The sequence below is a fragment of the Panicum virgatum genome, chromosome 2K (genome assembly GCF_016808335.1).
Source record: "Panicum virgatum strain AP13 chromosome 2K, P.virgatum_v5, whole genome shotgun sequence".
In the NCBI taxonomy this organism is placed as follows: Eukaryota; Viridiplantae; Streptophyta; class Magnoliopsida; order Poales; family Poaceae; genus Panicum; species Panicum virgatum.
Window position 1 is genome coordinate 57,991,537 of NC_053137.1, and position 13,906 is coordinate 58,005,442.

Genomic DNA, 13,906 nt, shown 5'->3' on the forward strand with positions numbered 1-13,906 from the left:
CGCGTCAAGCTGCCGTGCGCATGAACTTCGCCAGTGTGCGGGGGAGCACGGCCGGCCGCGTGGGCCGCAGCGTGCAAGCCAGTGCGAGCGAGCTCCTAGTCAGAGATGAAAAGGAGGGGAGGTGAAGAAGATAGAAAAGTGACGGGAGGTGAAGAGAAATGAAAGTGATGGCTAAGCCAAGCCTGCATTAGCTTAGCCTGGCTAAAGCTCTAGTACAGGAATCCAAACACACATAAGCTGCATTATGGAAGCCTGGATAGGGCTAAAGCAGCCAACCAATCACACCCTATGCTACTGCTTACTAAACCTTCATCTACATAACAAGATATACATTTAAACCTTCATCTTCTCAATATAAATAAGCCATCCATAACAAAGTAGCAACCATTATTCACCTGACAAAAAGACAGGTCACACATATTAACATTACTAATCTTGGTGAACAGAGCATTCCAGATTGCAGTCACGGCATTGATATCTGATTTCAGCTATCTGAGTCCTACACCAACATTTTTGCATAGAACCGACACAAAGAAACCCAAAATCATATTGCCTTGTACGCTTTAACCAGAAATCGGCAAACAGGTGCTTATGCATACTATAGTGAAGTGTAGTTCTATAGCTACCAAGCCCAGTGCAAAAGGATTTTACACTTGTAACACTCCTCCCTCAATTACTGAAACACCACGCTGCAAGTGAAATTGGGACCAGCAGCTGCAGTTGCCTATAGATAACAAGGATGTAATCAGAAACAACCAGCAGCGTACCATGCGAAACCCGTTGCCTTCCGGATCAAGAGGTCACGTCAGGGGTGGCCTCCCCAAGGGAAATGGAGGACAGCTTCTGTGTCAACATATCAACTAATGAATTCGCATCGACATTAGCCTTGGTATTCTGGTGCACAACCGGAATGTTCTCCTTTGGAGTGTCTGCAGCCACCACCGAATCAGTCTTGTGAAGGCACGCCTCAGGTTCAGCAACCTTAAGAGGATCTACTTCCACTTGTACAGTTTTGAGGATTACTGCCTTTGTCGCCTTACTCTTGCAAGCACTGATCTCCTCATGAGGTGCTGCTACAGGTTTTGATTCTTGTTGACAAAAGGTAGAAGATGCCTGAGAGGCGGGTGTGGCAGGGTGCGAACGCTGGATCTCCTTAAGGGGGAGTTGCACCGGTGCACCAATGTTTTGGTCAATGGACTTCTCCTGAAAATATACACGGCAAGATAGTTAGAAGATTATAGATATAGGACATTTGCACTTCTGCAAGAGGAAAGAAGATACAAAATAAAATGTGCATACAGGTTCTTGTTTGGCCACAACTGGACTGCTCTGGTGCATGCAAACTTCAGGCTTGGCCATCTTAGAAGGTTCTGCTTCCATTTCTGCAGCTTGGAGAGGCATGACCTTACTTTTGGAAACACTGACCTCACGATGAGGTCCTGCTTCTTGTTCAACACAGGTAGAGTCTGGTGTGGCAGGAAGCAAGCACTGGATCTTAAGGGATTGCAATTGCAGCTGTGGACCAACATTTTGGTCAACAGATTTGTCCTGAAGACATGCACAGCAAGATAATTAGAAGCACATTGATATAAGCCATTTGCACTACTGAAAGGGAAATAACATAAAAAAATAAAATGCACATACAGCTTCAGGTTCGGCCATGATTGTATCAGTCTGAACTGTGCAGGACTCAGGTTCAGCCACCTTAGGCACCACTTCCATTTGTGCAACTTTAAGAGGAAGTGCCTTCACCTCCTTACTTTTGGAAGGATCATTTCCCACATGATATACTGCATCCAGATTTGATTCCTGTTGAGCAAAGGTAGATGATGCAGCCTTCAAGTTCTGAGTAGGTGGCTGTGATTTCGGTGTGGCAGGTAGCAGACACTGCATCTTCACAGGTTGCAGTTGCGCCTGTGCACCTATGTTTTGGTCAATGGATTTTTCCTAAAGACATAACAGAGAGATTGTTGCAAGGGAAAGAATAAAAAATAAATGCACGTACAGCATCAAAGTATCCTATCTTGGGTGTCGGCCTTCGCAGCCCGCTTGGCTTAAAGCCTTTTCCCAGCTTTGTGTCTGAAGTAGCTTTTAAATAATCACCACATGCTTCTGTTCCTAAAGAATGTTCCTCTGTGACAATAGAAGACCTAAGCTTTGGGGTCGGAGGGCAGTCATTGCTCTTCCTGAGGGAGGGGGACAGTGTATTCAAACTCTCGGATGTATGGCTCATCTTCCCTACGGTGGAAGCTGTTGACGCCCCAGATATCACAGAGCTCATGCTGTCCACAGAACTGCAAGGTGAAATGCTTGGGGATGCACGGCCAGCCTGACCTCTAGCTGGGAACTTGTTCCCTGATGATCTTGATGGGATAGTTTTGCTGATATCAGATTTTGACAATGAACGAACAGGGACCCTCTGGGCAGCAATATTCTTGTTGCTTAGGGTTGATTTGGTTTTTGCTTCTAGCCCAGCATCCATCGGAACACCACGGGAAGAAGTTGCTGATGTGAAGGCACCTGATTTCGAGAATGAACTGGACTTCATACCCCCAACAGGTCGCACGCTAGCTGAAGTATTGGCAGTTTTACCAGCTGCTTGCCTGTTAACAGCACCCCCTGATAAAGGAAGTGCATATTAGGCTATATATATATTAATATATATTAATAATACACAAGAATAAACAATGTATGCCAATTCACGCACCAGTGCTGCTTCTTTTATCTGAAGTTGCAGAAGTGATGTTAGTTGACGACCTCATCATAGCAACTCTTGGCAGAGCCCTAGGAGGTTTCGAGGATATCTTTTCCTCTGCAGCTCCTGGCAAATTCTTCTCAAGAAAAATAGATAAACATGAAACTAAGATCAGAACATTACAGGAGATGAACTATAAATAAAGCAAGCAAGTAGAAAATAGGTATTTCAAAAGAAGCATCACAAAACTTTGCTGATTCTTGTTATTAGTAATACAATTATGTGGAGCTCTATATACTGAACAGGATAGTTAGCCCTATTGAAGAGAGGAGAACAAGAGTCTATCATGGTCATTGAAATTTTAATTCCATGTGAAGTACATAGTGAGATTTGGTGAGCAATATCATGTGGAAAAATACTAGTTAATGGATTTTTTATTGCATGTTCAGGTACATAACTCAGACATCAATAGTAATGGCTCTAAAACGAGGCAGCCTGATGCCTAGCTGGTTCTACTCATAAAAATTTCAGTCAATTTCAGAAATCAGGATATAGCATACATTTCCTATGAGCTTTGTATAAATTTGGCGAAACACACGTCCAGTTATACGCTAGTGGTTGAAAACTGCTGCAAAGGTCATGATTACTGAGTAATTAGAGGCATGGGGAATACCACTCTTGCAGTTGCAGAGTCTTTCACGTTAACTTGGGGCCTTTGTTTGGCACCAACTCCTCCTTGGCTTGTTGAAACAGGGATTCTTATCTGAAGGTGAGCAAATATTAGCGAGTGAATTAGCCACAGAAATTTCAGATTAGATAATTGTCAAGTGGGTTACCATACCTTAGACTGAGGCATCCGATTAACCCCTTTTCTAGCTGGAAAGATTAGTAGAATAGTTTCATCAGTTACCCAGATAAATCTCACTAAAGTTGCAATCTTAGATGCAAAGATGCACGTTGTGCAACATTTGAGGTCTGTTACCTGCAATACGAGGCACATTTGCTGTGGCCTTTGGGGGTTTTGAGCTAGCAGCAGGCCCACCTGGAACTTTATTAGGTTTGCCAAGAGACCTTTGGATCGAAGCACGTACATTGTCAAACAGCTCGGTCTCAAGGCTTTCCATCGCCCAAGTTTCACTTTCCAGATTTGAGGATGTTGATTCCCCTGATTTCCTCATTTCCTCTACTATTCCAGGCAGCCTGGAACCCTGCGTCTTGCGGAAGGTGCTGTTTACAATGGCCAATTCTTCGGTGTCCAAAACACCTGCAAAGACGAGAAAAATTAAGAGATATCTGCATCGTCCGAGTTTACTACAAGAGGCAGCGGCGAATTCAAAACAAAATGGGGGGAAGTCAGTATTCAAGACACAAGAGTATATAACAAAAGGTCATAATTACAGAAGAAACATTTGATTCGAGGGTGCTGTGATTGGGATAACTCCATCTTTTGGCCAGTGAATACGTGCAAGTTTACTACAGCAAGCAGCAACCAGATTTAGGACAAAATAAAAGGTAACCTTAAGATTCATGATCTTCTAGTGGCAGGACACACAAGTCTGTAACCAAATGCGACAATTCTATTCTTGAAAAGAAACATTCGGTTCATGGATGCTGACAGGGATAAAACAGAACCACAGCAAACCTTCACTGGTAAAAAACGCGCTGTTCCAAGCCAAGCTCTTGCGGAGGTTCGCCCCCATCTTGGCCTTCCGCTGCTTCGGGGACTCCGCCCGCTCAGGGGCCGCTTGGTCCTCCATCACATCATCGGGATCCGCAGCCCGGCCCGCTGCATCCGTAGAACCGTTGGCGGGGTCCAAATAAGAGGTAGCCTCGGCGCCCACCAGGGACCCTAAAATGCAAAATCGCCGCCCGTCAGATCCACAAATCGCAACAGCAAACGGCACCATACCCTCGATTCCTCCAAAGGAAATTCTCCCGGAATGGGTGGTCAATAGAAACCCTCACCCGCGTGGGGTGGATCGGGACGACGCGGCGGGGCCTGGGCCGGGGGCGGAGTGGCGAGGTCGAGGAGGAGGTCGTCCTCGGCGGAGAAGTCGAGGAGGGAGAGCGCCTCCATGGGCGCGGCGCGGAGGCCGGCGGGAGGTCGGGGTCGCCGGAGACCGGTGGGAAACCCTAGATCGCCGCCGGTGCGGAGGGGTCGGAGAGGAGAGGAGAGGAGACGATGCGATGGCGAGGCGAGCTGGAGAGACGTTGGAGATGGGGATCGAGGGTTAGGCCGGGTATAAAAAATGTTCGGGGAGGGGGTTGCTGGCTTGCTGCCCACCGCGAGGGACGCGTCATGCCGTCGGGGTGACACTGACTGGTGGGGTCAGGTGATTGTTCTACGAGCGGGATGGTTTGAATTTTCGGGCGTTTGGGCCGTGTTTCTCTTGGGCCTCTATTTGAGTTAGATTTGTGGCCCAGTACACATAGTTTACTGTATTAACGGTCTGTTTTCCTTTTCCTCTCTCCAAATAGTCTAAATTTCAACAGGAAACCATACATATACGTTTCATAAAAAAAAACATACATATTCGTTGTAAACTACGATACATGCTGTTTAGAATGCATTTTTTCTCATCTATACAAGAGCTATATATCTTTATATGCAGCGCGGTGGTTCGAACCCCGGTCGCCGGCCTAGGGTCTATATTGATTGATCCCCAGTGATTGCAATTGTAATTGTATTATATTGATTGATTGATCTTTGTGTGGTTTATATATAGAGTATAGATGACTTTGGATTATCCGCAATCCTGGATGGAAACATATTGCAGAGATTGCAATCGATCAAATCTAACAAATTCTATCATATTCTACCATAACAGCTAGCTTCTTAATCCAATCCTCCCATAATAGTTGGATCCTTCCCTGCATGCACTCGAAAACAGATGCTGTTAAAGTGGTTTGAAATGTTCGTGGCAGACATCCACGCACGGATGAAGGCGCCAATGATTTCGCCTTGCGGAAAGCGGGCCGCCCACGCGAACACCGGGGGTGCATGTCCCGTGAAACGACGTCTTCACTCTTCAGCATAGCATTGCCATCATGCACGGATAGGCCTGCGCAAGAAAAAAAAGGATCCATCGATCACACATGCCCGTTTCCATTTATCTTGCTTTCCAGGATGCGTTTCCTGCTTTCAGGCAGTTCAGAGTTCGTCGAGCTTGTTTTTTCCATTGGAAATAAATTAAATCGGATCATATTTTCCTCAAAAACATCTAAACTTCACCAAAACTTTTGCATCAAGCACACATCCGACGACAGGAATCAGGTTCGGCTGCCTGTAACAGGATAAAATTTGCTTGCACTGAACACAGTTCTCATGTTTTTCGTTGAGCTAGAGACGATGCCATCAAAATTAAGTTAACCTTCGCCTTCGGTCAACCTTGCCATTCTCTCTGTGGTCTCCAAGGTGGAAGAAACTGATGAGCTCGAGGCCGTTCAGATACTTGTGCTTGGGTAGCAGCCAAGGACACGCAGGAAACTTGCGATTTCCTGCACGTAGCCAACATCTTCAGGTTAAATCGTTAGCGATTCAGACATTAGTAGTGTGATTGTCTCCTTTTCACGTCTGTGTCTTTATCTTCTTTTGGGGGAGGAACAGCTTATACTTCAAGAGAAATATTTTTGGTACAGCTTATGTTTCAGAAGATATAAATCATAACATGACTCAATTGTGGCTCGCAGAGTCGCAGATGATAAGACACTAACCTCTAGTTCCTTCAAGGCATTTTGTGCGGGGATTTCAGCCACCGATGCTTCAAAATCAACATAGAAAATGTAATTGAACTGCCTGCGATCATGACACTCGAGTTTAGTTTGATGAAGCTGGGAGATGGCACTGATATATCAAATGCAGAGAATTGTACTTGTTAAAAGAGGAAAGCTACTTAATAAGGACACGGCGTTGGCATAAATAGCAGCAGGACAGGATGTTGTTTCAGGTTGGTCTAAATATTGTTTTATCGGAATTAAGCATTGTCGTGCTGTGGAAAACCACAGCCGGGCGGCGGAATGCACCCGCCTAATCCTAAGTGTTGGACGTGCTTGGGGGCTGTCAAGGAATGCTCGATCTAGAGACGTAAGAACACGGAAGCACACAAGGATTTAGAGTTGTTCGGACCGCCGGAGCGTAATACCCTACGTCCACTATGTGATGTATTGCCTAAGCTTGTGTGCAAGCTGGGGAGGAGCTATGCCTGACCCTGCATGTGTGAAAACTTGTGGAACCCCGTGTCTGTGTGAAACTGTTTTCTAGCAGGCGTGCTCTCCTTTTTATATGTCTAAGGGGAGCACGTACACTGAGCGGGGCCCCGACAGGTGGGCCCGGCGATATATTTGATATTGTACACAACGGAGCATTAAATGCTACAGATCCGGAGATCTTCGTCGTCGGCTTCCGTGTGTAGCTTCTGACCAAGGATGGTCTTGAGCTGTCCTGTCGGAGTAGAGTCTAGCCTCTGAAGCCGCACGCCGATGTCATGATGAAGCGCCGAACTACTGACTCAGTCACTGTAGAAGCGTGCACTGTTGCTCCAGTCAGTAGCTGGTCATCATGACTCGTCGCCCATGCGCGCGGCGCTGAGTCTTTAGTGCTTGCCTTGGTAACTGACGAGCCACCTCGATAACTGGCGATCCACAGTGTGGACTGACAAAAGCTGCCCCGTGCCCAGCGGCAGCAGAGTACGCCTCAACCACTCGCACTTAATGCGGGTGGGTGAGGGAGCTTCCAGCGGAAGGCTTGCGCCCGCGCCCGCGTCTGCGTGACACGTGGCGGCTTCGGACCCCTCCCGAGCAGCTAGCTGAGCCGAGAGCTCACGGGGATCCGGATAGGCACGTGGAGGTCCCGGACCCATCTGCGGGAGTCCGGATGGCACGCGGAGGTCCCGGACCCACCTGCGGGGGTCCGGGTCCGCGGCCACAGGTGCTGAGCATTTCCACCTCTGGGACACGTGGTGACACCGGACCCGTCCCCGAGCGGGAAGCGGGTCCGGGACCGTTGGTCCGGTGAGATGGAGTCGGACCCCAGGGGTCCGGCTGCTCAGCTCCTTAGGGCGTAGTTATGGATAACTACGCGAGTCTTGGCACAGTAGGATTGGGTACCCCAGTTGCAGGGTACCGACAAGCATACACAGTAACACAGAAACCTAAGTTCTTGGAAAAAAAGTTTGTGACAGCGGTAGAAAGGATCATTACTGAAACGAACATGGCACCATTTATGCCATTTCGAGTGATTTTGGTGATCGAATGACAACACAACACTTGGACTAATATGATTGTTAAGATGATCATTCTCAGTCTTTTAGGTTCAAGTGATGACAAAGAGAAAGAGAAGATAGGCGTAGCAAGGCCCGAAGGGCCGCCCCTACGCTATGAAGAACCGACGCTATGATGTTTGGTGCAGGAGGGAATCGAAGCCAATTCAGCCTATAGGCACCGGTTGAACCGACGGTCCAAGAAAGGGCATCGGTGCATTGGGCGTACTGTGTACCAGAGACGATGTCAAGTGCCCAGGAGAAGTTTCTTCAGCACCGGTTCAACCGACGGTGCATCGGAGTATTGCGTCGGTGCATTGACGTCAGCAGAAGAGAAGAGCCCAACAAGTTGCTGTGAGAGACCGGTTGAACCGACGCCATAAGCATCGGTTTAACCGATGGTCCCTGGAGTCGCTGCAACTATGTCAGAGAAGCCAACGGCTACTTCAGTTGCTTAGAGTGACCGGATGAACCGACGCTACCCATGCCAGAGGCATCGGTTCATCCGATGATACGCAGATTTTCTGCTGACCGTTGGTGCAACGGCTACAAGACTTGGTGGCCTATATATGCCTCACCCCGGTCATTTGAAGCTTGCTGGAGTTGCTGGACATCCCACACATACCCAAGAACATCTCCAAGCCATACAAAAGCATCAAGATCATATCTTTAGCCCTTAGCACACTTTGAGAGTGTTGTGTAAAGGATTAGCTCTTAGTGAGTGAGATTACAAGGCTTTGAGCCTTTGTGCTGTTGTTCATTAGCGAACCAAATCAAGAGTTTGGTGCGCCGGCACCTTGGAGCGTGAAGCTCGCCGGCAACGTCATCGACCCTCCGACTTGGTGTGGAGCGGCGACGACACTTTGTGCGGGGGACGTGGAGACCCCCATCCTTTGTGGAGAAGCTCCTTAGTGGAACCCGGGGCCAAGGTGACCGTGATTGTGTTCACGGAAAAGACTTGGTAGCCGAGTAGCATTACTCTTAGTGAGTGCTACAACAACGTGGATGTATGTATGCCTTTGTGGCTAACCGAACCAAGAGATAAACACCCGCGTCAAGAGTTTGCTATCTCCTATTCCGCTCTTTAAGCTTCCGCATTTAATACTTGCACATTTGTGACTTTACTTTCATAGAATAGTTTCTTGATAGGAAAGGCTATAGGTTGCTAAACTCTTTTGGGATAGGGGTTTCACACTAGAACAACCTAGTTGCACATCTAGATAGCACGTTTTAGTTTAAGTTTTGTGCAAACTAGTTGGAACCATAGGTCAAAGTTTTTATTAGTGCCTAATTCACCCCCTCCCCCTCTTAGGCGGGAGCACCCGATCCTTTCAATTAATTCTCATCAGATTTTTGAGCTGTGGAAGTAATTCTCAATAAGTTCCACACAAAATTTGCATCTGGAAGCAGATAAACATGTTTGTCGTTAGTATCAGACAGATTATGATTTAGTTGGTGGAATCCCGGAAAAAGAACCAGGGGAAAGAGGATGCAGGGGTAACATCTACAGATAGACCTGAAACAGCATGTCCAAGTAATTATTTCACAGGAAAAACAAATTTTGTGCTGAAAGTATATTAGCGTACTTTTCAGTTCCCAGAGTCCTCATTGGTTTGCCCCTGTTTGGTCTGCTCTCAATCTTCAGGTCAGCAATGGAAAGTCAAGGATTCAGAATTAATTTCAACTCACAAACCAGAATCCTCAAAGAAATTTGAAAATTCAAGAGAAAGTTGATCCCAAGCATTACCTTTGTCAAATTTAAATCTCTCTTCCAAAATGCTACTAAGGCTTTGTGAAGTGTCCCAGGACCTTCTTCAAGACCAAAAACGATGCTTGTCTGGTAAATTAACATGGCTAAGTTGCATCATCGAATACTCGATTGGAAAATGTATTTGACGAAAATGTATTTCCCAAGTACCTTATATTGTTCATATTCTTTGGGAATGTTAGCAGTTCTGGCCAATACCAGGTATCTTGTGACATTAGGTGAAGCATCCTGCAAAATGTTTGTTTCCTAGTATGTTAAATTTCTGAATGAGGTGAAGCTGAACATAAACCGAAAAAGCAGGCTCGTGATTAATAAGACTCCCTGACAGTATGTTATAGACAAAACCTGTTTGTGAACATTGTTGATGTTTACAATTTACACTGTAACGTAAGTTATGCTACATCAGTTCCTCAAGATAGCTTCCAAGACATACCAAATATGCGAACTCTAACAGTTTGCAGGTTGTGCTTGGATATCAACATGCCGATCAGAGTGGCAGCATATCTTTATATACTACAACCAGATAACCTGCCAAACTAATATCTGTCGAGCTGTCTCTCTGATCATATGAACCAATTTTATGAATGAAACTCAAGTGAACTCTTCTGGCGAAATAATGAAACGCAAAGATAGTTTTTTTAAAAAAAAAACAGTCATAAAGATTTAACAAGAAAAGGACACATTTTGAGGAATGTATACCAATTACACATGTTAAGTTATTCATAAGGGAGAAAGGATCCTAATAAATAAGATGTAATTTTGAGTACCCATCATTATGTACCTCATCTGGCAAAGCAGTAAACTTAATTTTATTAAAAAAGGTTTTTACTACCTGAAAGTTGCACTCTAATATGTTAAGCCCATACAATTCCGCTGATCGAGCACTGCCTATAACTCCAGCATCCTTCAGATTTTGCTGGGATATAATCTGCAAAAGGGTATAAAAATGACATATAGGAAAATCCAATATATGAAAAAAAGAGTATGTAATGTTTTAACAGGTACCTCAGCACCAGCAGCTCCATGATCTACATTTTTCTTTGAAACACCTAAATTAGAAAGTGAATGCTCGCATTGAGCAAGATCCTGCATACAACACTCACAGCTGATGAGGGATTGAGATAATATACACATGAATAATGTGTTGCCTAATTTTCCTCTGCTACCCAAAAGTTGTCCAAATACTTCATCTAGTTCAAGGTGATGGAGCGACACAGGCGCCCACACATAAGCCTAACATGGGCAACAGAAACTGCTAGTTGCCAACAAACATCTGAGTGTTCAGTTTTCAGCAGAACCTGTGGATGGCTGAAAATTGTCTGCAAATCATCCTTCTGCACTCCAGGTAAAGCCAGGAGACACAGCTCTACATCCATTTGTACTTCTTGCACAATTTGCAAATTGTGACTTGCAAATTGTGACTAAGAAGCAAGTCATAGCTCTGATGAAAGCTTCCAATGGATGAGTTTTCAATAATAAGAACAGCTTTATCAGCGAGTGAAGACTCCACAGCCTATCATTTAGAGCGTGAATTAGAATGGATAGATTATTGAGCTTTTACGTTACATATATGTAAAATGTCTGAAATGGTGACAACCTCGAGTGCACCTTCAGACCTTTTGTGCGGAACTACTATACAATTTGGGAAGGCTTTGAGCACCATTGCCTCAATGACTGTACCAGGTGAACCCTATATTCAGGAGAAGATGCATGAAAAAAAAATATAAACTGTTAAGGGGAATGATTACATTTATACCTGATATGTCACACGGACACTAGACCTTTCAGTTTTCAATGACGGATCAGTTGAAACCAATGGCCCTGCATAAAAGATGGGGAAATCTCAGATCATGTGTACAGTGTACTTGTATAGATTTGCCATGGAGCACGGATACAGTATATGCTGAATGAAAAAGTTGTTAAATAGGAACCGTCCTTTGTTTTTGTCTCATTAAGAATTAAGAATTGAATGCATGCTACAACCCAAGACATAAGTTGTGGAAAACTGAACAGTAGATTGATGAGCACTTGAGCACCAAAACTCGAAGTGTGGAACAAACTAAAGGATGTAAAAAAGCCATATCAAATCTGGAAATGTATATATAATAGAAAAATAAATCATTGTTTTATTTGTATGTTTAAATAATCATATTGACAAATTTTTGTAGAGAATGTTTAAATAATCAGTCCTCATAATGCTCACATAACCTGGATGAATCTTCCAATGCAAAACCAGAAAAGATGGCGTGGCATTGCCGCACCTGAGGGCCCTTTCTCGAACTTTTTATATGAAATATTGATAATGAAAGATTACCACGCGTGCTTTTGTTCTCAAGTTTTTAATGTTAATATGAACTGTGAACCCACGTGTTCCTTTTCTTTTTTTTTAACTAATGTTTAGTGCATTTCTTGCTGCCGCTCATAGGGGCCTTCCTATTTTATGGCAGCGTGGTTATGTTCAGGGGTAGTAGTCAAGAATTGGTTGGTGCACTAATTATATATTTTTTATTCATGAGAAAAATCTTCATACTACACATAACATTAATTTGAGAAGCTAATTTCTGGTGGTAGTGATGGCTGTGCTAATACTTGCAACGTTTATTGACAGCACAGACATTAGCTGTCTCTTCTTTCCTTCATCGTTCCTTTCTCTTTGCACTGACGGACAAATCAGTACATCACTCTTTTCTGCTCTTTCATCTCCCTCGTAGCAGTCCTCTGTTCTACACAGAACAGCAACTACCAGTGCCCAAATCGGCCTCCAGGAACTGCAAATCATGAAGTATGCCATCTCTATACTACTCCCTCTGATGGTCTACTGCCATCTCTCCCACTTTCCCCTTCGATTTTGGGCTCTAATGTGTTGTATTTCAACATGCTAGCTAGAGTCCCTAGCCTAGGCGTGGCGATTAAGGCTGGCTGGGCATCTTCTCCGTGTCCCTAGCCTAGGAAAAGCGTGGAAGGGGATGTGTGCGTGGCTCGTGTGGAAATGGAGAGCGAGGGGCAGCGCCGGTCTGCTTGGAGGTGGAGGTTGACGGCCGCATTGCCCGTTCATGCCTGTAGCGGACACCGTCGTCGCTGGTCGCCTCATCCGCGCGCCCTCGCAACTGACGCCGCGCTTGAAAGTGAATCAAAGGCTTAATCGGAGGGAAAAGGACTCGATTTAGGCTGGGGTGAGTTCAATCCGGAGAGTGCAAATCCGATTTGGATTGGGAAGGGTAAGCACATCAAGAAGTATAGATTTTTACATACCGTAGGCATAGATACCTCTCAGCAGAGGTTGCCCACTCCCATCGGCGGATCCGGCGATGGAGGGCACCCGAGGAAGGAAGTTGGAGGGAGGGGCGGCCGGCCCGGCAGCGGCGGCAGGAGTTCAACCGCTGCTGTGATGCGGGAGCAGTCGCGGAGGTAGGGGTTGGCCTGCGCGCCGCCGACGTTGGTCCTTGACTTGACCCTCATGACCGTGTGCCGCAACCGCGGATGAGGAAGAGCAGGCACACGGCGGAGGGGGAGCAGGGTTCACAATTTCGTTTTCACTGTAGCGAATTTCGTTTTTTTACCAAAGTTTGACTTTCATACTTTTGAATTTGAAACCGAAATCACAAACTTTCCGGACCGAAATTCGTATCCCGGTGTTCACCGAAAACAAAAAAAATCACCGAAATTTCGGTCTTTCCGACCGAAACGGTGAACCTTGAGGGGGAGCAGGCCCACGGGCCCACATCAGAGCGGGAGGGGGCAATCCGAAGGCAGCGCGTGGGGAAGGGTTGCCCGGCGCGGGGAAGGAAGAGAATACGGCTGCCCTCCGCTTCGTATCGCCTCCCCTGTTGTCTGCTCCGCCGCGCCTCCGCTTCCCTCCATAAGGGGTGAAGGAGGAGAGCCTCGCCGGCGACGAGACAGCGCCGGGGCCGCGCCGCCGGGGTAGACCTCGCATGTGCCAGAGCCGCGCCGCCCGTGCAGGGCAGGAGGCGGGGGATCCTGCTGGATCTGGCGGGCCTGTTGAGCAGTGGGTCTGTGGGGGTGGGTGGTGCCGTGGTGGCGCCTATGGCCGGTCCGGAGCAGGCCGCCGACGAGTCTGGGGCTGCGACTCCCGCGTTCAAGCCAGGATAGTGGCTGCGGCGCGGGAGGAGGATGAGGACGACGCCGGCGCGGTGCAGGATCAGGCACGCAGCCCGCTCCGTACGC

General features: G+C 46.5%; 2 protein-coding genes across 2 annotated transcripts; both read right to left on the reverse strand.

Moving 5' to 3' along the window:
* Nucleotides 1–387: 387 nt before the first annotated feature.
* On the reverse strand, nt 388–4,911 carry LOC120689325. The gene is made up of 10 exons (XM_039971621.1): nt 4,661–4,911; nt 4,338–4,544; nt 3,678–3,959; nt 3,537–3,571; nt 3,369–3,458; nt 2,708–2,831; nt 2,006–2,619; nt 1,645–1,947; nt 1,300–1,548; nt 388–1,203 (listed from the first exon to the last, which is right to left on the reverse strand). Exons 1-10 carry the CDS (start codon nt 4,770–4,772, stop codon nt 793–795), a joined length of 2,427 nt encoding a protein of 808 aa, XP_039827555.1. The 5' UTR covers nt 4,773–4,911; the 3' UTR covers nt 388–792.
* An 855-nt stretch (nt 4,912–5,766) lies between these two features.
* On the reverse strand, nt 5,767–13,094 carry LOC120695503 (arogenate dehydratase/prephenate dehydratase 2, chloroplastic-like; the record flags this gene model as incomplete). Its single annotated transcript, XM_039978733.1, has 9 exons — nt 5,767–6,193; nt 6,410–6,491; nt 9,540–9,592; nt 9,701–9,790; nt 9,872–9,949; nt 10,554–10,649; nt 10,727–10,807; nt 11,478–11,542; nt 12,974–13,094. Coding segments are annotated over 9 exons (720 nt in total), but the record flags the coding sequence as incomplete, so codon positions are not given.
* Between the last annotated feature and the right edge of the window lie 812 nt (nt 13,095–13,906).